Source organism: Cryptosporidium parvum, chromosome 7 (genome assembly GCF_000165345.1).
Source record: "Cryptosporidium parvum Iowa II chromosome 7, whole genome shotgun sequence".
Taxonomy (NCBI): domain Eukaryota; phylum Apicomplexa; class Conoidasida; order Eucoccidiorida; family Cryptosporidiidae; genus Cryptosporidium; species Cryptosporidium parvum.
Genome location: NC_006986.1, coordinates 5,001 through 29,612, shown reverse-complemented (window position 1 = coordinate 29,612; position 24,612 = coordinate 5,001). Strand labels below are relative to the sequence as shown.

At 33.0% G+C, this 24,612-nt stretch overlaps 8 protein-coding genes across 8 annotated transcripts; 4 read left to right on the top strand and 4 right to left on the bottom strand.

Moving 5' to 3' along the window:
- Positions 1-116: 116 nt before the first annotated feature.
- cgd7_80 (XPA1 binding protein-like GTpase) lies at positions 117-911 on the bottom strand (the record flags this gene model as incomplete). The annotated part of the gene is made up of 1 exon (XM_628203.1): positions 117-911. One exon carries the CDS (start codon positions 909-911, stop codon positions 117-119), a length of 795 nt encoding a protein of 264 aa, XP_628205.1.
- Positions 912-1,245: 334 nt separating this feature from the next.
- cgd7_70 (integral membrane protein with 6 transmembrane domains and possible ring domain) lies at positions 1,246-2,478 on the bottom strand (the record flags this gene model as incomplete). Its single annotated transcript, XM_628202.1, has 1 exon — positions 1,246-2,478. The coding sequence occupies one exon, from the start codon at positions 2,476-2,478 to the stop codon at positions 1,246-1,248; it is 1,233 nt and encodes a 410-aa protein (XP_628204.1).
- A 745-nt stretch (positions 2,479-3,223) lies between these two features.
- On the top strand, positions 3,224-4,495 carry cgd7_60 (Hat1-like acetyltransferase (histone acetyltransferase-like); the record flags this gene model as incomplete). Its single annotated transcript, XM_628201.1, has 1 exon — positions 3,224-4,495. One exon carries the CDS (start codon positions 3,224-3,226, stop codon positions 4,493-4,495), a length of 1,272 nt encoding a protein of 423 aa, XP_628203.1.
- Positions 4,496-4,812: 317 nt separating this feature from the next.
- Positions 4,813-5,193, bottom strand: cgd7_50 (hypothetical protein; the record flags this gene model as incomplete). The annotated part of the gene is made up of 1 exon (XM_628200.1): positions 4,813-5,193. One exon carries the CDS (start codon positions 5,191-5,193, stop codon positions 4,813-4,815), a length of 381 nt encoding a protein of 126 aa, XP_628202.1.
- A 429-nt stretch (positions 5,194-5,622) lies between these two features.
- On the top strand, positions 5,623-8,097 carry cgd7_40 (calcium/calmodulin-dependent protein kinase with a kinase domain and 2 calmodulin-like EF hands; the record flags this gene model as incomplete). Its single annotated transcript, XM_628199.1, has 1 exon — positions 5,623-8,097. A coding segment is annotated over one exon (2,475 nt), but the record flags the coding sequence as incomplete, so codon positions are not given.
- Positions 8,098-8,224: 127 nt separating this feature from the next.
- Positions 8,225-15,649, bottom strand: cgd7_30 (large uncharacterized protein; the record flags this gene model as incomplete). Its single annotated transcript, XM_628198.1, has 1 exon — positions 8,225-15,649. One exon carries the CDS (start codon positions 15,647-15,649, stop codon positions 8,225-8,227), a length of 7,425 nt encoding a protein of 2,474 aa, XP_628200.1.
- Positions 15,650-16,155: 506 nt separating this feature from the next.
- On the top strand, positions 16,156-16,851 carry cgd7_20 (hypothetical protein; the record flags this gene model as incomplete). Its single annotated transcript, XM_001388323.1, has 2 exons — positions 16,156-16,308; positions 16,354-16,851. 2 exons carry the CDS (start codon positions 16,156-16,158, stop codon positions 16,849-16,851), a joined length of 651 nt encoding a protein of 216 aa, XP_001388360.1.
- Positions 16,852-20,342: 3,491 nt separating this feature from the next.
- cgd7_10 (hypothetical protein) lies at positions 20,343-22,769 on the top strand (the record flags this gene model as incomplete). The annotated part of the gene is made up of 1 exon (XM_628197.1): positions 20,343-22,769. One exon carries the CDS (start codon positions 20,343-20,345, stop codon positions 22,767-22,769), a length of 2,427 nt encoding a protein of 808 aa, XP_628199.1.
- Between the last annotated feature and the right edge of the window lie 1,843 nt (positions 22,770-24,612).

Genomic DNA, 24,612 nt, shown 5'->3' with positions numbered 1-24,612 from the left:
TTTATGTTTGTTTCTATACCAAGAGCGGAATATTCAGAGTATTCGCTTAACATAGAAAATCTATAGTTATTAAGTTTACTTTATTAGAATATATGATCATTAAGAATTTAAATAACTTACCCATTAGATTTGTCGATTAGTTGCAAAATTTGCAAAACTGAGTCCTTGTCATTGATATCTACTGGAATAAATTGCATAATACTGGAATCCTCAACTAAATCTACAAGCTCACTTTGAAATCCCTTATATTTGAGAAATAATGGATGATCACCCATATTCGACTCGTGCTTCCAGAATGTCAAAAGTTGATTTAAATCCTCTAACTGAGAGAAATATTCCAATTTGAATGGTAAATCATCCTTAAAATGTTCCAAAAGATCAATTTTGGAGAAAACATTCAAATATGGAAGCTCTATAGACATTTGAGCAGAGAGAGAGACTAACAATGCTGAAATATAATTTGTTGGAGATGATAGAAGTGTGCTGTCAATCAGGTGTACTGCAGTTAGACGAGTATCAAGGTCTTTTGCCAATACTGAAAGGATTTCTCTTAAAACATAGTTGTGAGTATAAAGCTCAACTTGACCAGGAATATCTATTAGAATATATGAAGAATTCTTTCTTTTGGCTCGTATTCCATCAATCAGCCAATCAATATTAACTTGCAAATATTCCATACAATAAACCAGAGCTCCATTAGGGCCGAGTTTATGCTCGTTCATAACATTTTCAAAGTTTATCAGATCTCGCACGTCTACATCAGGAATATAAGGGACATTTTCGTTTGCAGGATCCAGGTTGACAATAATATTTGGCCTATTAAGTGCAGTACACATCTGGTGCATTCCATGGACAAAAGTTGTTTTACCTGAACCAGGAGGTCCGATTAATACCTGACCAAAGAGTGTCATTCTTAAACAAAGTCTTAATTCATACAAGAAATTTAAATTCCAAGGTTAATAAAAGAACTTGGAATTAGAAATTCTAAGTGTCAAAAATATGGCGCCAAAGGTATCGAATAATTAGATTTTGCAAAAAAGGTTGAAAAAATAAAAAAGAAATAAATTCATCTTATTTTGTTTTGATGGAAGCAAAGTATCAAAGATCTTGAGTTGCAATGATTACTGCATTAATCTTGCTCGAGTAGTTATACTTTCTCCTTTGACTTCTATAGGTAGCTATAGCAGAAGTTGCTTGTCTACATGTAGGGCAAAGACCAATCTTTAATTTATTAGACAGTATAATTTAGAAAATTGTGTTAAAAAAATAACTTACCCTATAGAACTCTCTTAGAGCGCAGTTACTGCATAATCCACCATGTCCACATGGAAGAAATACTGATTCACAATTATTATCACAACAGATAATGCATACTTGTTCGTGATTATCATCATATGGAGTTAGCGTGCAATTTGAATCTGAAAAAGATTCCCTTTTTGATTTTGGGGTATGAGACAATATAGGTGAAAGAGAATTAGTGCTTGTGGGAGAATTTACAGTAGATAATGTATGCGTTGAAATTGCTTCACAGCTTAGCAATTCTTTAGAATCTGAATAACCTTGAGATAATGTATTATTACTCTGATTTTCTATTTTATGAAAAACGCCAGTACCCATTTTTGTAAGAATAACTTCAGATCCTATCTTATATGGAGAAATCATTTTTTTAAATTGCTTTATATTAGATGTAATGAAATGATCATCTGTGGAACTTAAAGAGAAACCTTCATCAGATTCCTGAATCAATCCTTGCGAAATAACAGCAGACATTACTGCAATCATTGTCTGAGTGCAGATAATACAAATATGCCATAACCTGATATGTGAGTTCTGCTCATATACGTGGTAACTTACAGCATACTTGTTTTCTTTAAGATAAATAGTATCATTGAGAAAATCTGCTAGATCTAAGCAAGTTATGAGTATAGTTGTAGATAAGCAACCAAGAAAAACTCCAAATATAGCTAGCATTCTGTCAGCTACCCCAAGAACACAAAAAACCGTCGAAAAGGAGAATATGACTCCACACCAAAACCAACAAGGCCAAAAAACAACCCACCAAGACGGAATTTGCTGAAATTTCTCGGCAATACTCGTGAGATTTCCATGAAATTGAGATGAAGTTTCCCAAGTAAAATGGTCTTTTGATATTTCGCGATAATACTTGCTTTCTGATGAAATTCTCAGAAAAATTTGAAATAGTAATAATCCAATCCAAATATCAATAAAGAGAAATCGTAATATCACCCATGGGCATCTTAATGAGCTTGATAGGCTTGCAAATAATACTTGGAAGATAACTGCACCAGTAATCAAAGCCAAAGGAATCTCTAAGTCTGGAATTCCGATTATTGCATAACTTATTAACATTACCAAAGAAATACCACGTGATAATAGCCCAATAATGTGTACAATTCGAATTACAACATCACTTAACAAACACCAAGAAACTGTTAGTCTTAATACTCCAACCCCCATTAATACAACCGAAAAGTCATATAATATTGGTGGTAACAAGCATAAGCACCATACATACCTGAGAAAGTAATATTTAGCACTGGCAACTCATAATAATAAACTAACCTTGATTCGATCGAAAAAATAGAAAAAGTAACTGCCAAGAATACCGTAATTAGCCAACTGATCTGTTCCCAAAGAATTCCCATGGAAGCTCTATTAATTGCTCCATTTGTATTGTTACGATAGTCCAAGCTTGGTAAAAGTATTGCTACATTATACATCAATACAAGGAAAATAAGTAGAAAAAAACCTTTACCTCATAAAAACCTCCAAAAAATTGACAAATACCTCTATCAATTAAAGCAGATGTTTACGTAGGGAAGTCTAAACAGTGTCTAGCTGTTTTTATAAATTTATCATAATCCGAGCAAACATTAAATTTTTGAAATTAGAAAATTAACTATTGTATATAAGAAATCATCAAAATGTTATGAATCCATGATATCATATCTACATGCATTTGGTAACTCAAGTTTCTAAATATATAGAGAAACGGTATCAATTTCAGTTGAATGATTTCAATTAATTTCTCAAAAGTTGATGCATGCAAAATAAATAATTTAATTTAACGACTGTTTACCGCCAAATGCAAACAAATTGTGGGAAATTTAATCTAGTTGAAAATAGTTACCAGATTAAAAAAATTATAAATAATACATTTTTCTTCGTTTTAGGAGAAGTTTCTAAAAGTAATTAAAGCAGAATGGATGATATAAACCCTAATAAACGAGTAAAGCTCAACGAAGAGCCTAACTCACAGCTATCCATTCCAATTAAAATTGATAATGTATTGAATAAAATTTTACTTCATCCATGTGAGACATTGAACGACTTTATTGAAAATAAAGTAGGATCTTATGCTCCATATTATGCTCATCATTTTTTTCACAATGAGGAAATTGCGTTGCTAGATGGTTATAATACGCTAATTCACATTTATTTCTCTTGCAATTGGTTTGATGTATATGTGGAAGTAGATTTAACTGCAATAAAAAGCAAGTCTAAAGAGCATATTGAGTTAAGTGAGGAGGACAAGAACTACTATATAGAAAATATTATTAAACAGTTAAAAACCATTCCTCTCGAGGGTGGATTTTGTTCCAAAGAAGAATTTATGGAAAGATTGAAGATTCCATTATTATGGGTTCCTGGAACATCAGCAGGCATATTTAAGGCAGGGCTTCGAGATGAAGGGATTGAGGAAGTGGATTTAAGAAAAATAGATTTATCTGAAACCGAAAATCTGACTTCTTGCCTAAATAAGGAATCCAATAGTTCTAAGCCTCATCCTGATGTTAAAAACTTTCAAATTCTACACAGGAGAATTGAGTGGTTCCTCCATTGGTATATTGAATCCGCTTCTTCTATTGATCAAGAAGATAGGTGGGCAGTTTGGCTCCCTACTGTCAAAAGAGAACAATCACTTATCATTTTAGGTTTAATTACTACATATTTATTTTTTTCAATTCCCAAATCTAGAATTAGAATTTCTCAAGTTTTGATATTTCCTCAGTACCAAGGAAAAGGTTTAGGTTGTTCATTTCTGGATATTATTTATAGCTTTGCAATAAAAGACGAAGATATAATGGAAATTACTGTAGAAGATCCAGCCCTTTCAATGATGCAACTTCGTGATATATTAACTATTGAAATTTTGCTAAGAAATCATGTAATTAAAAAGGATTCTTTAAAACCATTAAAAACTGACGAACTTTTAAAAATTCTTCAAAATCCAAATGGATCAGTAAATATTCTAAAAGATGTGGCAATGACATGTTTTCCTTCTCAAACTTGGGAAGAAGTTAAAGAAAAGATTCATAAGTATACAAAAGAGTCGCCAAGACAAATTGCAAGATTACTTGTATTAATATCATTCTTTAGATATTTACCAAATCCATTACCCAAGATTGAATCCAATATTGAAGATGAGATCAGGGGTTTCAGAGTAAGAAAAGGTAAGTTGAAAATTATTTGAAGAAAATAACTTTCATTTAAATACTCAGATCCGGATCAAGAAATCCAAGCTAACAAAAAAAATGGCGATAGATCAAATATTGATAAATTGTTTAGGGTTGCAGTGAAAAAAAAATTACTTGCTGATAATTCGGATACACTGTTTGGGTCATCCCAATCAGAAATGGTTCAAAACCTGGAAATTGCTTGGAATCAAGTTTATTCAAGTTTCTACGCAACAGTAAAGAAAATTAGAACAACGTATATAAGTTAAAAGCTACAATGTATGACTCTAAATATTCAATAAGATTGAATACTTCCGCAAAAGCCAATTTAATTCTAAAATGGCAACTTCTTGCCACTAGCTTCAATATTCCCTAAGCTCCTAGTGGCAACAGAAATGCAAAACGCAAAAATAGATATTACTATGAACCAGAATAATATTTTGTTTAACAAATAAATAATTAACAAAGTTAAGGCTACCACCCCGAAACCAGCCACTGAGTTCAATTTTCCATTTGCAGCATTCTCAGATGTCACACTTTTAATTGGTCTACTCACGTAAGTGGTATTGTTATGGATGGATAAATTATTATTCTTATTTGGTATAATTCCTTTCCTCGCAAATTGTTCTAATTCGTGCGAAATACCTATTTCTTTATAAACCTCTTCATTAATCTCATTAATGTAGTCTGTATTATAGATATATTGCTGCGCCATTTTACCGCTTGAAATTGCGTTATTTTAAAAACACGATTTCCTCCTTGACCTGGATTTAAAGTTAATGGTGCAACTAATTTTTGATCCCGCTAGTCTCCAAAGTCCACACTTTAATTCATGCTAATTATTTCAGCGCCGTTATGGGCGCGCACAGTTCCCCACATTTGTGGGCATGCAAGGAGCCACAGTCTATTAAACGACAAAGTTGAGAAGTTGAAAATAAAGAAAAAGAGAAATCAAAATATAAATCATTTATATAAACATTAACATTGATTAATTGTCAGGATTAGCCAAGATTTTACGCGAGAAAGTGATTTTCGAGCAGATCTTGGCAGTTAGAAGAGAAGTGCAGATGGAATCATTGCGAATGAAGATTTTTACGAAATTAAAAGGAACTAATTTCAAGTTTTATGGAAACTTAGTACTTGAATACGACAAGGCCATATAGTTAATAATAATAAAATGGAAAAGAACCGAGGAAAGACTCGAACACCTGTCAGTCGTCAAGGCTCTAAGCCTGCAAGTGGGCTTAGGAGTGCTCAGAATCTTCATAGCAGTGAACGGAAAGGAGTATCAATAGGATTTGATAAACTCAGGGATGGAGTTACAAGTTCAATAGAAAACACTCCAGTTAGACAAACTTCAAGCAGAAAAGTTGACCAAAATAGTAGCTGTAATCGAAAGTGTCAGAGCACCGAAAGTTATAGAACAAGGACTAAACTTGAGAGCTCTGAGAGAGATAAGGCTATGTGTTTTTCACCAGCTTTCAAATTGAAGTTCAGTCACAATGCATTTGTTTCTTTAGGCTCATTATTGGAGTTACAAAAAAAGTACCATCTTAAAGGAGCAATTGGTCAAGGTTCCTATGGAGTGGTCAGAGTCGCAATCGAAAATCAGACGAGAGCAATCCGAGCAATCAAGATAATGAATAAAAACAAGATTAGGCAAATTAATCCAAAGGATGTGGAGAGGATTAAGACAGAGGTTCGACTAATGAAGAAGTTGCACCATCCAAATATTGCTCGTCTTTATGAAGTTTATGAAGATGAACAATATATATGTTTAGTTATGGAGCTTTGCCATGGTGGTCATTTGTTGGACAAGCTTAATGTTTTCATTGACGATTCTACAGGGAAGTGCGCAATGGATGTAGTAAAAACTCAAATATGTCCCTGCCCAGAATGCAATGAGGAGGCAATCAATGGATCCATTCATGGATTTAGAGAATCTCTAGATTTTGTTCAGAGAGAAAAACTTATTTCCAATATAATGCGCCAGATTTTTAGTGCTCTTCATTATCTTCATAATCAAGGAATTTGCCATAGAGATATTAAACCTGAAAACTTTTTGTTTTCAACCAATAAGAGCTTTGAGATAAAACTTGTGGACTTTGGCCTTTCTAAGGAGTTTTATAAATTGAACAATGGAGAGTATTATGGGATGACTACCAAAGCCGGAACACCTTATTTTGTTGCTCCTGAAGTTCTTAATACCACAAATGAATCTTATGGTCCTAAGTGTGATGCTTGGAGTGCAGGCGTGCTGCTCCACTTATTACTAATGGGTGCAGTGCCTTTCCCGGGAGTAAATGATGCAGACACTATTTCACAGGTATTAAATAAAAAACTTTGCTTCGAGAATCCAAACTACAATGTTCTTTCTCCTCTTGCAAGAGATTTACTTTCAAATTTGTTAAATCGAAATGTAGACGAAAGATTTGATGCTATGAGAGCTTTACAACACCCATGGATAAGCCAGTTTTCGGATAAAATTTATAAAATGAGTCCTATCGCTGGAATTGAAGCTCATGAATCACATTCTTCCAGGAGAAACATCTTTGGGGCTACTGAGCACAGCCCTGTTCAGATTTCAATGCTTAAATCATTAAGGAGATATTATGTCTCTCCTTTACTAAAAAAGATTGCATTGACTGTCATTGCAAGGTATTGCCCAGATAAATGGATAGAAAACCTAAGGAATGTATTTTATAAATTAGATACTAGACAAATTGGCAAGATTAATCTTTATGATTTGCGTGTTGCAACTCAGCAGCTGGTAGCTCAACAAAAGCTTAAAGTTCCTCAACATCATATAGATCTTCTCTTGGATGCAGTAGACAGCGATGGAAATGGAGAAATCGACTATATTGAGTTCGTTGCTGCTGTAATATCTCCGAAACTGTCTTGCAGGAAGGATGTGCTTACTATGGCTTTCAAAATGTTGGATCAGGATGAAGATGGGCTTATTTCTACAAGAGATATCAAAAAACTAGTCAGTAGTGAAAAAATTCGACTAAGCTCCGCAACAGTACTAGAAGCTGAGGAGGACAGTATTTTGGAAGATCTTAATGTTGAAGTAACCAAAGTTATAGGAAAAGGAAATGAAAATGTCACAGGAATTTCATTCCAAGCATTTGAAAAACTACTTAATACAAGCTATGATAAGGTTTGCAGATGTTACCACGGCCCAAGAGAAGGGGAGACCAAAGGAAGACTTCCTGTTTGTGGAGAAGACAGTATGGATACTTGGTATGATGACTTACTCTCTTGCAATACCGAAAATGAAAATCTAACACAGCTTTTTGCAGGAAGTGAACCAAGGAGGCTTCAAAAAAATTCTCTTTATGTTTGCAGACGCACAGGATTTAGAGATTTATTAGCTTTGAGTCAGGGAGCAGGACAAAAGGATAAATTTCAAGTAGAAATGAACAGAAAGAGGAGTCTGGGAAATCACCAGGAAAGAGAAGCGTATAGTACAAAGGGAGCTAAAGATGAAGGGCAAAGTAGCGGTGAAATGAATAGAGAATACGGCTTGGGTATTGTGGGGTTCATTGGGAATGGATTAGGGGTAAGAATGGGAGGAAATACAAAGAACCCTTCTAAAGTTCTGTTATGTGACAGTTAAATCTGTTTGTAACCTTAAGCTTAGATTATAGAAATTAATTAGAAATAACGTAAATTGATTATTGAAACTAGAATTAATTAATATAAATTTTCTTCTTTATAGAGGAAGTCTCTTTCTAGAATTCTAATTAGAAATAGTGTATGCTTTCCAGCTTTAGTCTGATTTGTTTCAGTAATTCCAGTTCGGATTTACAATTTCTAGAAGATTCTGACAATTTTGAGTTCAAAAAATTGTTTTTTATTTCTGAGCTTAGCATCAAATTAATTGAGCTAATACAAGTTCGAATAGCTTCTTGGAATGGGTCCTCTGCAGAAAGTATGCTTGTTGAAGTTAAAGGTTGACCTGGAAATTGTGAATCGCAGAGAAGAATTGTAAGAGAAGCTCTGGCAAGTATAGATACAAGATTCTGCAGAATGTGAGGTGGTTTAGACTCTATTCCATCTTTGAGAGATGAAGTTAAACACGAAATGCAATTTGAAAGCCATCTTGCAATTTCGAGCTTAAGCTTAAAAGGACTAAGAGAAGGGGAATTGTGAATGGTAGAACTTGTTTCAAATCCTGACTTCGTAGACTTGTAATGCGAAAGAAACTCTACTTCAGACTCAAACCAAGATATACATGAAAATATTAGAGAATTCAATTGATCAATTTTAGGCACCAATGATATCATTTGAGATGCTGATTCAAGTATTTGACCGGTCCTAGAATGTAATATATTAATAATGATGAAGTTTGTGTCTAGTTCTTTAGCATTCCCATGATTCATAGAGTTCATATCAACCTTGTTCTCTTTCCCAGTATTCATCCTGGATTTAATATGAGAAATGTGATATCCTGTAATAAGAATTTTTGAGAACAATGAATATACAGAACAAAGTATGGGCGAGAATTTTTCAACAACTAGAATACTCCCAAATCTACCAGAGTTGAGTATTTGCTGGCCTTCAGTGTGGAATTGCCAGTCAGATTTCTTTTGTTGGCAGAATAATAAATGCTTAAGGAAGAATTCAAACAAGGAAGAGAAGAATGCTTCAAGCTTGACAATCCAACAAACAATGACTTCAAAATTATCAATTGAACCATAACCAGCAAGAGTATTTTTTGGCAATATTCCCCTATTGATAATTTCAAGTAAAAGAGAAAATATCGAGATTATAAGCTCAATTCTATCAAAAGCCTTTTCAAGCTGCAAATTAAAATAAATTTGTGAACCAACAAACTGAAGATCTAAGAATAGTTGGTGGCAATCTTGTAATGCAGTTAAAATCACTTCTTGGGAAAGTAGGCAGCTAATATAATCAGACTCGATAATCTTCCTAAGGAAAGATGGAGAGATTCGAATCCAGTTAATTGTTATGTAATTCCAAAAAATAAGACTTCCATGGCAGCATTGAATAGAGAATTTTGAGTTTTCAATCAGAGCATAAAGATTTTGGATATGCTCATCACCATTAATAGAAGGAACCAAGCAAGAAGGATCTGTCAAAATTAATTGGTTGGAAACATGTATCTTATTGTATATTAAGAACAACAAGTAAAGTGAAAGGAAGGAGTGATTTTGCTGAGATTTTGTGCAATACGACAAATCGCAGTTGAAAGGAATCCAATGGCAAGGCTCAGAAATTCTATACTTTTCATTTTCAATTTCACCATCATCAAAATCTTTTAATTTTCTGAATTGATTTAATTGGGTCAAAAGTATCACCTCTTGTGGCTTCAAAACCCAAGAAGCGTTTCTTGGATCCAATTTACAAGGAAGAAAATCATGTAAGCTCTTTAGAATTTCATTTTCATTTTGTTTATTTGGGATCCTCAGGTTACTAATTAATAAAGAAACAAAATCAACAAAAGTAGAAATTGGTTTTCCAGAGCTGGATTTGCTGGAAGAGTAAGCTTTGTTCCTATTACTTGCCCAAACTTCTGGCCAAATTTGTCGAAGAAATGAGCTTGTGAATGCTTCACTTGCATCTTGATTAGATTTATTTGAAAACTGAATCGAGTCAATAGCAATACAATTTGATAAGAGAAGCAGAAGCGTGTTTTTCCAACCAGGTGGGAAATATTGGTTGGAACTATAATTAAAAGAATGTACCTTCTCCAGATCAACTAAAAGTCTTACAAGATCTTCACAACAATCTTGGATGGTTGTGAAACATATTTTCTGTCTCTGGATCTCCGAAATCGAAGAATTAGGCAAGTATAGTCTCAATGATAATTCATCATAATTATACGTGCTAGTTCCTGTAGAAAATGATTCATGGACGTGCCTCAAAGTAGTGAGTAGAGTTTGGGAAAAAATCGAAAGTATTGCTGAAGAAAGTGGTACTGGAGTCTTTTTAAAGAAGGAAAAGTTGATAAATGGCCTACATAGCTCTATTATTGCTTGTAAAGTTGAAAAGGAGTTAGCGTCTAGATCTCTTGATTCCAACTCTGTGTGATTTAAAGGCGAGACTTTTGAGAATTTATTAAGAAGCAATCCAAGAAGTTGCACGTACTCATTAATAAATAGACGGCAAGAAATTGAGCTAATTGAAGGTGCGAGGGTAATTGGAAATCTGTCTTTAATCAACTTTTGGCTTCCATAGTTATCGGGGACTATAGACTGCAAAGATGTCCTATAAATACCACAAACTTGGCTTTGAACTGTTAAATATGGAATAAAAGAGCAGAACAGAAATTTGCAATTGGGATTCTGCTGGATTAGAAGCTCCATATCCGGCGATGAATCATTCTCAAGGAAAGAATATGCTATATTCAAAATAGGAGAAAGTATATCAAGTTGATCGTGAGAAGAAGATGAGGTTTTTGGGGGAGTAAGGAATAATCTGAACAGTGCATGAAGGTTCTGGATACAAGAGAGCCAAAATGGGTCTCTAAGTAGTGAGTTGTGAAAATCTAAGCACTGAATCTCTTTCAATGCAGAAGAAACCTGAGATACCACAAATATTTCAGAAGATATTAAATGTACAATTAATGCCAGATGAAGAAAATGAAGCCAGCGATATTCTGGGGGTATCCAAGTTACAGGTAAAAGAATTCGCTCCTTAAGAATTGCAAATCTTGAGTTAAGCCTTTCATTTAAAAGTCGAAGAGAAAAGTCCAAAAGTTGTGGTATTTTTAAAAGGTTTACTGTCAAACGAAGAGTGAGATAATAAAACTCCAACTGAGAAAGAATTGCAAAATCTATGGAGGGAAAGCATGGTCTTTGATCATTAGGATGTGAAAGTGGAATTTGTGGAGGTGTGGATAGAATGTCCATAATAGTAAGTAATGGGAATGTGGACTCATCACTGGAAGAAGAAGCATCAGGAATGTAGATTTCTTCATAAGTTTTTGCTGAATAATTTTCATCATTAGATGTTGAAAAAATAAGATATTCTTTGATTGTAGGCACATCTGTTGCCATTCCAAGCCCTAGTCCTAGTAAAAGTGGGACAGCTGAAGACGCTGTATCTTGAGATTTAGATTGTGTCCAAATTGCAATATTTGGGATTGATAAAGAATCTGTCAATGAGGATGAAATTAAGAATCTGTCCTCTATGCCCTTAGATAGCGCGAAAGCAATTAAAGACCTCGTGCTGGTTAAGTGAAATCTCGAGATTTTGTTATATAAAGACGATTTATTTGGAATGAAAGTAGGAGGAAGTAAATGGAGGTATCCATTAAGTATTGTCTCGTTAGTTCTTGTAATTTCCAATTTCGAAGAAAGAGGCAACTCCCCAAGAAGAGTGGTTTTTAATGAGCACCAAAGAGATAAATCTGCTGACTCAACAAGTGAATCAATATAAATTATGTAGTTTAACTCGAGTTCATTGTGGATTGGAAGAAGGGTCTTATATGACATGCCCAATAGGTTATTCTCACAGGAGTATAATGAAGAAGTTGGATCAGCCTCTGTAATTTCATCCCAATAAACTGCTTGCTGATCAGTAACAAGAGAAGTACTTTTTGTACCAGACTCTGATTCTGCTGAAATAAATGAATTTGGATTATTCCAGATATAATTAAAAGAGTCTTCAGAGTCTAGAATGAATCCATGGATAGAAGTTGGAAATTTATCAAGATCCGGAGATGAAAATATACGCGAGAATGATGATCTTAATTGTAGCAATAATGCGGGTGAACTTGTGAGAAGAGCTGTAAGTGTTTCAGGGTCTCTATGTAGAAATTGGCATGCTATATAAGTTGACGACTTAAGTAGATCCGAGTCAGTGCCAATAATAATATATCTGAGAAGAGAAACCCGATAGTATTCGTTTTTCTTCAAATTAAGTAGCTCAAATTGTGCAGGAGAAAAATCTTCCTGAACTGGCAGAGCCAATTGTTCGTGGAAATAAATTAAAGAGCTGTCAGAGGATGTGACGGCATCAAGGGCCTCAGTGTCCAATAAGATCTCTTGAATATTAATTGGAGCCCCAGTACGAGAAAGGGAACCTGTACAAAGTCTGCGAAGAGAACCTTTATGATAGTTTACCCATGAAAGGAAAAGCTTATCTCTCTGAAATAATATTCTAATAATTTCAAGTCCAGTTTTAGCTGCTAACAATTTTGGCCTGCTAGAAATATCTCTGCTTTGGGGCTGAAGAAATGTCAGAAAGGGATCTTCAGGAGGTATTACAAGAGCCATCAGTTGATGAAACGAAGGAGAGTCTATCGATAAGAGGCATCTGAATAGCCAGATTGTTGCATCAGAATCTTCAGTGAAATCTTCTTGACTTTCAGGCAAAGGATTCGAAAGTGTAAGCCTTATAAATTTAAGTACCAGCGCAGAAACTGTCCATTTTCTTACGTTTGGAATTGAGTTCAATTTATGCAGAATGGGAAGAATCTCAAGCATTACCCACCTTATTAAAGGTAGCTGGGACTTGCTTAAACCCTCGTTAGCATTATTAAAAGAACTTGCTTTAGCATTTAAATCTGCTTTTCCATAATGTGTGAACTCTTTGTTATTAACTTCCACACTATTAGTTTCATTATCAAGATAATAAGTTGAGTTGTTAATACTGGAGATTCGGAATTGAAGGGAAATTATAGATGAAAACAACTTAATTAGGAAAATTCCGGAATCATTTTGAGTAATTGAGTGCTGAAGCACCTTTGATAAAAGGGGAATCTTCGAGGAAAGTAACGCAAGTACTTCTGATGACTGGTTATGAAGAATACCCTGTGAAAACACATCAAGAGAACCAATAAGTAGTGTGTAAAGAAGCTTAGGATCTTCAAACATTTTATTCTCAAAACAATCTCTTAGAAGCAAGATCAGGAAATCTGGAATCGACCTACAATCATGAAGGTTCAATGATGGACTAAGAAGTGGAGGTGGAGGAGGGCATGAAATGCAAAGTCTGGATGAAAAACCTGCGCTTAGAACCCGTAGAACTGCCCTAAAAATTGGTCTAAAAGAGCGAGGATTATCAAATCCAGCTCCGCTCCAGACCCCAAGTCTAGGATGTTCCTCTGGCAAACTTAAAATATCTTCCTTGCGCAATAAAGTCCTAGAAATGAAAATAAGGATCGATGGGAGGTGGAACCAAAAGTTTGATGGTTGGTTCTGCAAAAAATGAGCGACTTGTTGTCCAAGAGAGTAATGTCCAACTGCCATAATTGTTGCTGCAAGGTCTAACAAGTCTACAAAAAGTTCAGAAAGTACTGGAGGTAAAGGTACTGAAATAGATGCGCCATCCTCAGTTTCTCCAAATGATGAGTACATACTTAAAGTTGGAAACATTTCAATACAGCTAGAAAGTACCTTGGAAGCTCCCCAGCTTGCCAAAGGATATCTTCTGCATAAAGAATCTAAACAGCGCACTAGGGGACTGAGGATTGATATTACAGGCTCAGAATTACTTGTTTGAATAGAGCCTTTAGCTTGAGCTCTTATGGTACTAGAAGGTGTGCTATCTCGTTCAGATGAATATATTTTTGAGTCTCTTTCCATCAATATCCTTCGCTGTAGCTGGAGAATTCTTGACCACTGAATTGGATCTTGAGTTGGGCTTAGTGCAACTGAACAAATGTCATAAATGGCTTGAATGAATGCTAATCCAACTGGGTCCTGTGGATCTAGTCTCGGCAAGAGCTCGTCTTGAATAAATCTCAATGTACACCAATGAGTAAGACCCATAAATCGTTTCTTTGAATTTTGTCCAAATGCTCCATTAATTGAAAATGCAGCGAACCTTCCTAGAGGAGCATCTATGTCCCAAAACTCTCCTGACAAAGTTCTACTTTGTTCTTCTTGTATTGATAAAGACCCTGAGGTGCTTGCTGTTGTATCCTGGGAAAGCTTTGTTATTAAAGAATGCTTAGTTGAAAAAAAATTACTTTTTGAAGATATTGGCAATCTGTTACTAGAACGAAACCAACTATGAGCTTCATGAATAGAATTTGGAGCTGTTGGAATATTCTTTGTTCTCTTCCATCTGTTAGGCATAGTATCAAAACATATGATTATAATTAAAAGAATTTTTGCTGAAAGGCTTAATCTTGTATCAGATCCGATGGTAACTTGCTTTGGTTCTTGGCTATCTGACACGGAACTTTTACCACCATAATCGGAAAAATGAGCACCAAATCCATCCCATGAATCAAAGTCAGCAGCAGTTGGTCTATTTGTAAGAAAACTGGGCTGCATTCTTGCAGCATTTGGAATAAGTTCCATCAATGCTTCTACTTCATCAAGGTTCGGGGAAAATCGTGATAATAAGATTGCAACTGTATCCGTCAGCTGAATAATTACATTTCTATAATGATCTCTCAAGCAATCAGATGTCTCAGAATTGCTTGGTAGGTCTACCATGGATTGTGAGTCAGTTTTAATATTGGCCTGGCCAAGCTTGATTACTTCTTGAATACTTTGAAAGATTGAATTTACTGCATTACGAACAAAGCCAGATTCTAGGATCATTGAACATCCATATATACATATCGGTGGGCATTGTGAAGTAAAAACACTTCCAGCTTTTGATTCACCCGTTGAATCCGAAGAAACTTGCTCTTCCCGATTACCAAATTCTGATTCAGAATCACATAAAACGCCCAGTACAACACAAGGATGACTATTATTAGCCAACTCTCTAATTATTAAAAGCAAGAATTTGAGTTCTCTGCAATATAATTCTAATACTGTCGAGGACAAATTAACAAGTTCAACTTGCCCAGAGTCTGATTGTAAAGAGGGGTCCTGAAGAGCTAAATCAATAAATCCAAAAACTTCTAGTTGATGCAGAGAAAGCTCAACGGACATATCTTCACATATTCTTAGAATCTGAGGCTCTGAAAGTAGCTCTGCTGTTTTTGTAAATCTTCCTTTCAAAAACTCTTCTAATTGAGAACCACCACTACGCACGTCTAACGCAGAATCGCGAGGCAAAGAATATAATGGGTTAGATAAATATTGTATGTGATTATCCACAAATTTTACGCACTCTTTATTGAGATCCCACCATTCATCCAGCTCTTCCGGACGCGACGACAACACAACTCCAAACACACCTGTATAAAACTTTTCAAAAGTTCCAGTTCCCCAAACAGGGTCCAAGTTTTCCCACATTCTTTAACAGTTGGCTATATTCACTCACCACTAGCCAACGATTCTTGCTTCTTGGTTTTTGCCCCAAATTCCATTTAAGGCCTTTTTGTTCCACTCTTTTTTGTTTAAAGCATAGGTCCCCGCAAGCGCCATAAAGTCTCGCATTATTGGCCACAGTAAAAAGTTGTATTTGTTTCTTTTTTTCAATAATAAATAACTACATTGTAAAATCATTCAATTCTGCAAAAAACTTGCGAACTCTCCTTTATTCCTTAATTTTACTATAAACTGCTTTTTTTCAATTCTCACCTGCAAAATTTCATATTTTTGTTCTTTTTTTTTTTAAATATATATATATATATTGAAACACTCCTAGGATTCACTCATCAAGTATAATTTTTGAATCATTAATTTATTCTTAATTTTTAAATTCAGCATCATTTGTTTAATTTGGGCTCCCACAGCGCCACTAAGACCATTTAATAATCTATAACTAAGGAATCATAAAATATTAATAGAAATTAGTAATGGAAAGAAATAAGTTTTTTGCTGCGATTGATTTCGAGGACGAGTCTCTCGCTAAAAGCATATTTGAGTCAATTTCTGAAGCTCAATTGAATATTTTCGATGAAGATGAAAGAACTCTTTTGCACAATGCAGTATCTAAAAACAAGTTATTTGTAAGTTCGAAAAAAAAGTATGAAAATTAATACTAATTAAATTAGATTGTGGAATTACTCATTAGTAAAGGTGCCAATGTAAACACATTTGACGACAATAAATGGTCGCCACTTCATTCATGCTGTTCAAGTGGATACTTTGAAATAGCAAGGCTACTTCTTGAAAGCGGAGCAGATTGTAGAGCTAAAACAAGTTCAGGATGTACTCCACTACACTATGCAGCTTCCAAAGGCCATGAAGATATCGTAAAGCTCATAATAGCAAAAGAAAGATCAGTAATAGATATCCAAGATATATATGGAAGAACTGCAATATTCATGAGTGCGTGTTCTGGAAAGCAAGAGTGTTTTGATCTTTTATTTCAGGCAAATGCTGATTTAAATTTAAAAGAAAATGCTACTGGAGATACAATTCTTCATGCTGCAATTAACGGCTTCCACGAAGAAATTGCATATAAAATCGCCTCCAAGAATCCGGAAATGCTCATGGTAAAAAACAAAGTAAGTTTACAATCTTATATAACTCAATTTACCTCTTTTTAGGATGGTAAAATACCATTAGACTTATCATCAAAGGAATTTACTGAGGAACTATTCGAAATTATCAAGAAAAACTTTGACCCAAATAGTATAGAAAAATTACTTTCCAAATAGGTTGTATTATTTAGAATAATTAAATATTTGTATAGAAATAATTCTATTCGCCAATGCAATCTAAGTTACATTCTGAAAATCTATCCAAAATATTATCTATGAAAAATTGATCGTTTATTATGTGCATATGTTGAGTTTTGTTTTCAATTGGAGCGAATTCCTCATTTATTTGAACTGGATCGGGAAGATTTGCAACTCTTCCTAGACTATTGCACAGATGTTTGTATGAATTATAAAACAATAAGTAACCATCCTGCTCTTCGAATGGAATGTAATAAAGGAGCAATCTTTCAGCTAGGCTCTCTATTACTTCGATTTCTACACTTTTTGATGAACTTCTTAGGAACATTGCAACCAAAAGAAACATAGAGTCAAGAGTCGCCGGTGAAAGACCGTTTTTTGAAAACTCTGAAATGTGATCCAAAATTTCAGGATGTAAAATAAATTTTGAGCTAGAGGGAATTTCAATATCCTTCAATATTAAGATTACCTTATTGAGTAGCTCCACGTGGTCATCGTGAAATAGCTCCCCTCTAATAGCTTTTCCTATCATTACTTTGGAATAGAAGCATATTCTTAACAATTCTTCTGATATTAAAAATGAAAGCTCAAAAAGAGATTTGTTCAAACTTTGTACTTTCATTACTGAGCTCAAAAGCTCAGAGCATGTTAAAATAACATTAGGACCAATTAAGCTATACTTTCTAATTACCAATTTGGTATTTAAATCTGAACCAAGAAAGAAATTCGTAAACATAATTTCAGAAATGATCTCGATTGTTTTTGAATGTAACTCAGTTGGAATTAGTTTTATGAGATCAATGGAATATATTGAAATTAAGTACTTAAGAATAAGAAATAATTGCCAGTTAGACAAATTATTCTGCTTATATATGGACAGCAATTCTTCAATTAATAGTTTAAAATTGGCAAAAAATGATGAGTTAATAAGTTTCGTGCAACTAATTAAGCCACTATTTAGTAGCGAAGTTGAATAGTTAATTACTTGAGGTTCAGTTATCTGAAATATAGACGATACTTGAGGCAAATTAATTAGCAATAGCTTGCAAACCCCAAAAGAACAAACATAATATTTAAGCATAGATTCTATTTCTAATTCCGTCAATCCATTTTGTGAATCAAAAAAAACTTTGCTTTGAAAAAACTTATTGCTGTCAAATGTCCTTATAAATGGCTTAAATGAAGAAATTATTTTTAACAATATCAAAATTACTCCCATTTCTGTAAAATCTGTATTGCTTTTATATTCGGAATAATTTTCCAAAATTGAAAAGATGAAATTCATAATGAGGATCCCAAAATCGATATTCAGAAGAAAGTTAGAACTGTTATTTCCAATAATAATGTTAATAAGTTTCAAGTTTTGTGAGAACCTCCTAATTGAGTCTTTTTTGACTTCTTTTAAAGAAAAATTGTTAATAAAAACTTTAACGGAATTAATTACATCCCTAATAAATATTTGAAGATTGTCGGAGAATAATTTTGAATCATCTGATAGTGCCAAACTGAAAATTTCTATCCCCTGATTGGAAATAATGATGTCATCTTGAAATACGAGTAAATAGATAAAGTTACAGAATTCATTAAATATTTCAAAGTTACGTCTTTTCCCATTAATAGAATTATTTTCTAATTCACTCTTAAGTTCGAAATTATTTTTGAATAAAAACCTTCTAGTATATATATCACTAAATAGGTACTTGTAAAACTGAAGTTTTTTTATTACACTGTCGGAAGCTGATAATTTAAGTTGTGAAATCAAATCACTCTGAAAATTCAAAAATTCGTCCAAAATAAAATTGTTCAAAATCCCCAACTTAACTAATGTAGAAATCAGTTTTGAAGTAGATATCTGAATAAAGTATGTTTCATTCTGAAATCCTTTGAAAATCAATGCCAGAAGTTTTTTTAAGTCTGATAGCATGTAATTCACTATTGTTTTGCATTCAACTAAAGATGAAATAATAGATATTCTCATACAAATTGCTCTTGGCTCAAGTTTCGGCCAATCTTCAAAGTTGAAAATATAAAGAAACTTTGTATAGTCTAAATTAGACGAAAGTAAAACTGCCTTTACTGAATTTAGAGAAAACAATTGTGAAATTAAGTCTCCTATTGTTGCATTTGGATATTCTCTTAAAAGCAGCATACCAGGATAAACTATTTCCTTCAGTAAGAATTCCGACTCCTCAATTGATGAATTTGAAAACTGTTCATTTATTGCATCCTCAATTTCAGGAGGTATTGAGTGAGTTGAATTCAAGTTTGAGTTTTTTAAGCCATTCAAATATTTAATCAGAGCGATTTTAGTCTCATCATATCTAGCTTTCTTGGTCTCCACTATAACGTCCATTTATAAATTATGCATTCTAAAGTTTATTAAACACAATAGCGCCAAATAAAATTTGTGTTTTCACGAGGTTATAATCCATCAAAATCTAAATTGCCGGCGGATAAAAATCCATCTTTTAAAAAGAAAATCCCAAGATATGTTCTTGAATTTAGTTCTTGCACATTATTAATTTATTTTTACTGCTAAAATACTAATTGTAAGATGGTAAATATTTAAAATCAACTTTAAAGATAACCAATAAATTATGAGTTGTTAACATTTGATAACTTATTGAAGGTAATAAAACATTAATTTCACGTTCTACATTTGAAAACGCCAATATAATCCAAATTATTTACTGTTGAATGTCAATTGGGCCAACATAATGCTACTGACTGATTCCCTACTACTACAAGACTAGTGAGTATTCTTTTCACAAATATTTTGTGCATAACTATACTATTAATCAGGTAAAATTCCTTTCTACTTTCATCAATTCAAAGACGAGCGTGTGCAAGTTTTTAAAAGTTCTAACAGGTATTGATAAAAATGAATATTATTAATCTCGCTTTGTGTTATTGAAAGGAATTAATGATACTTAGCTGTAGTCATCTAAGACTGATAACATTTTTTGTTACTGAATCATTTTTTTTTAATCTAGTTTAAGATATAACTAACCAATCAACTATTTTGTTCACTTAGACTTGAATTTAACAATAGAACTAAATTGCATTATACAGTTGCGTATTTACTTTATAAAGGAAAATAATAGTCTTTGATACTTAACAAAAGTTAATTTTCAAGTATATTGGAGGTCCATTCTATCTAAAATCTAAATAAAATTTTTGTTCGAAACAAATAATTCGCAAATTTAAATGTTACTTAAGAAATATCGAAATTATATTTAATCTACAAAACTAATCGTGATTAATTTCTTGAATTGAACCTGTAATTGCCATTTGGAAGCTTTATATATATTTTTTTTTAATTAATTTCTTAAAGATATGGGCGCCAGCCTATTCTATAAATGTCTAAAATTAACTTGTTAAATCTAAAATTAGTAAAAAAATTTGAGAACGAAGATAAATATTATGAGAAAGGAATTAAAATTTCCGCTAATGCTATTAGAATTAGTATGAGGATTCTTTTACTATTTCTATTTGCATTGATATTCTCGATATCTTCAATTAATGGTTCAAACTTATCAGAATCTCCTGTTGATACCAGAGCAAAATATGGAATTGTTTCACATCCAGAAGAACGATCATGCAAAGAGAAGTTGCTCAAAACATTTTCTTGTCTTAAGTTACATAGCCTTCTTGTTAAAGTTAAATATATTTATGTAAAATTTAAAACTTTACTTACATACCTATTTACATATTTTAAGGAGTCAGATATTGACTTAGAAGGCATACGAGACATTGTTTTAAATGAAATTGCTCAACTCTCATTAGAAAATCAAGCAATAGTATCCGTCTATGTTAGAAAATCATGTGAAAGGGAGTTCCCTGGATTTTCTACTCCAATGCTTAAAGACTTTGATCCAAACGCTTCCAGACATCATGTAGCTCCGCTCTCTGAAAGTAAATTCGAAAAGTCTTATGTAACCCAAACTCTTGAAATACTATTTAGAAAAAATTCCAAAATAAAGAAAATTATCAAGAGAGCTGATCAATTAACAACTTTAAAACTTTGCCTTTCGAGATTAACATTCAATTTGTACAGGCTTGCTGTATTCTGTCAAACTGCAATTAAAAGCCTTATTAAAGCTATTCTCAAAGCAAATCCAAATTGTAAACAATTTCTTTCGTATGCAAAATCAAGGCTGCCTCTCTCTTCAGGAGGTTATGATACTTCTTCTTCATCTTCAGATGAAGAACGTTACGATGAATATTTCGAGAAAATGAAAACTTATCTGCCTGGTGGCTCATCAGGTGGTGCATCAGGTGGTGCATCAGGTGGTGCATCAGGTGGCGATTCGGGCGGCGATTCTGGTGGTGCTTCAGGTGGTGCCTCTGGTGGTGCTTCAGGAGGCGATTCAGGCGGTGATTCAGGTGGTGATTCTGGTGGTCCCACAGCTACACAAAGCGGCTATAACCAATATCAACAACTTAGAGGAATTTCTAAAGTATTTAGAACTAGTGACAAAAAAGAAACTACTAGTTCATTAGTCTGCACATGTACGAGTGATAAATTTTCCAGTAGAACTTGTGTATGTAGGCCTTGTGCTATGAGGGATAATCGTGGATCAACTGATAGTTCAATTCAACCTTCATGTGAAATTGAGCTACCTAAAAAGCAGAAAAAGGCACTTCCCAAAATCAATTTACCGTGTGGTTATATTCCAAATCCTGGAGATTTGTGTCCAATTCCACTTAAGACTAATAAAGATTTTGTAGTACGAAAACAGAATTTAGAAAGTATTCTTAGTCTTCCTCTTAGAGTTACTCTACAAGAGTTAGATATTGAGGATATAAGCACAGATGAGGAACTTTTCTGTACAGAAGATTTCATTAAAAGACCTCAAGAAAAGAAAAAACTCTGTTTAGCGGATCTAAAAAAAATACGTGAAGAGCCGGTTGAGCAGCCTTGCATGAAATCACCTGATAAATCAGAAATGAGTAAAACTAAAAAAATTCAAAGACCTAGTTCTCCGGAATCTTCCAAGTTTCCACTTGCACATCAATTAGGGCTAATGCAGCTTCAAAACTTTAAAACGAAAGATGTGCCATCTAAAAGATTTCCAAGAACAAGAAATACTGCAGTTTCTAGATCACATTCAACGAAGCATCCTAGGCCTTTACAAACTGGTGATACGTCAGATGATACTAAACCCCATGTATCCATCCCCCATTTATGTTCAGAAGCGCGTCAAAGCATTCAGAAGCCTGTTCTATATAGCCCTACAGTGGATGGGGGGGAATCGAAGAGGCAACTTGGACCAGACCCTTCAGTTAGACCAAAGACTACAAGGCCTCAACTCAAAATTGAAGATCATAGTAGTCATAGCACTCACAGACCGCGCCGAAGAGTAGAAGTAGTATGTCGAGATGGAGATTATGAAAGTAGAAAAGCTAGTAATCTAGAGGAACAACTTGCTTCACTAAAAATTTCTCTCAATGATAATCGTAGCAGTCACTTTACTGGAGGACATGGAGGACATGGAGGACATGGAGGACAATCATCACACAGAGAACGATCAAAGAATAGAGAACGATCAAGGAACAGAGAACGATCAAGGAATAGAGAACGGTCGGGGAACAGAGAAAGTGGAGCAAAGATGGCATCAAAAGTGACTTATGATGGCTCTGGCTCAAGATGCGCTAGAGGAGGATCTAGTAAAGAACCAATGCTGCTTAACGCCCCTACATCGATGGGTGGTAGCTCGTCTTCGGGAAGTGCAGCAAGTTTGGATAAATATGATTTGAACGATATTCTTGAGCAATCTGATTAAGCATTGAAAAAATCAAGGGTGAAATTTTTTTTCATGGATTAATCAGATTGTTTGTTAAATAACAAATTTCAAAATCTTTTTATTGCAAATACCTTGAGGCAGTTTTTAATGATTGGTTGAAAATATTACTTGATAATAACTAAAGAAGTCACAGAGATAAAGCTAATTTTACGTAAATATTGTGAAGTGTTATTCTGCGTGCATATGTTTCCGATGAATACTTAAATTCCAAATACTGCAGATATTTATTCAATTAACTGCAAAATTAATAATTTATTTAATATTATTAATTTTGTTCAGTTAGTGACATATTTAGCTTGAAATGTATTCTAATCAAGCTATAATACAAAGAAGCACTCGAAAGCAATTGGTCTAATTCATTATATAAAAGAATTACTGCCATGATCTTGGATATTGACTGCCGAAAAAATTATGAATTGAGGTTAAAAATATGGCAGTTAAATGGGTTATAAAATAAAGCTAGTGATATTCTATTATCTCCATATTTGAGTGGGATATATAATTACATGAAACTTGTTTTATTTTTTTTTTCTACCCTATTTTCAAATAATTTTTTATAATCAAAAATTGATTTGAATGAAAAATACAAGATTCTTTATTGAATAATTGTGGGAATATTTTGTCATTGATTTAATGTGTTTGAAAAAAATATTAAAAAAAAATTTAGAAACGTTCATAACTTCTTGATAAAGGGAATATTTCGATTTACAATATATTATCTAAACTCATTTTTTGTGGGAAATGAGCTGGTCATTTTAAAAAGAATCGATATATTCTATTAATTAACGTGCCGTTATTAATTTTTCTTTGTATATATATCTTTCTCTTAATAAATGCAAATAAACATAACTGCCTGGATTTTTTATTATTCTGTTGTACCATCAAAGTTTAATCAGACAACAATATTTTTTCAGGGAAGTTTCATTTTTTTCTTTTGAGGGTGATCATTAGCAAATTTGTTGTATATTTTTTTTTTTTTTTTTTTTTTTTTAGCAAAATAAACAAAAATTTACCAAAAAATATAGTGATATCGCAAATAAAATATCACAATTTTGAATATTAATATAAATTTTAGTTATTTAGAAGTATATCTATTTATCTATTAATAGTAAATCTATCTAGTCTAATGTTGATATGATATTTTATAAATGCGATCGCAGTTACTTTAAAATATCAGTTTAAAAAATATTCATGTAAAATAAAAAATAGGTATAATGGATTTAAAACAATAGAATTATTATTTAATTATATTTAAATAAAATCGTATTTTTGAATAAAAAAAATAATAGATTGTTCTGGCAATCAGTCTTCAAAAAAAAAATGTAATGCAAAATTCAAGTGTGAAAATATCGTTATAATAGCACATAGAATGGATAGTTGCAGAAATAATTAGTTTTCTGTGCTCAGTTTTTCTTAATATTGAATTTATTAATTTTACATTTTACATTTTCCATTTTGGAGAAGAAAAATCAGATATTTTAATTTATTAAGTTATTATTTTACATGGGTTCTTGATGATATTTAGTCGTATTATTATAGTTTTCGACGAGAAATTCAAACCTTTAATTTATTTAGAAATGGAATAATAATATGTTAAGCTTTTATTTTATCTGATCTAATATTTTAATGGACAAAACTAATATTTATTATATAAAAGTTGTGAATTATTTTTTTTTTTAAATTAATTTAATAAATATTTACTAGAGGTATGAAGAGTCAAAGTAGTTGGTTTATACTGAGTTCAAATTTATACAATATATTTTCACAAAGACGAAATATATAAGTAAATTTGGTGAAATATGTAAATAACATTTTATATATA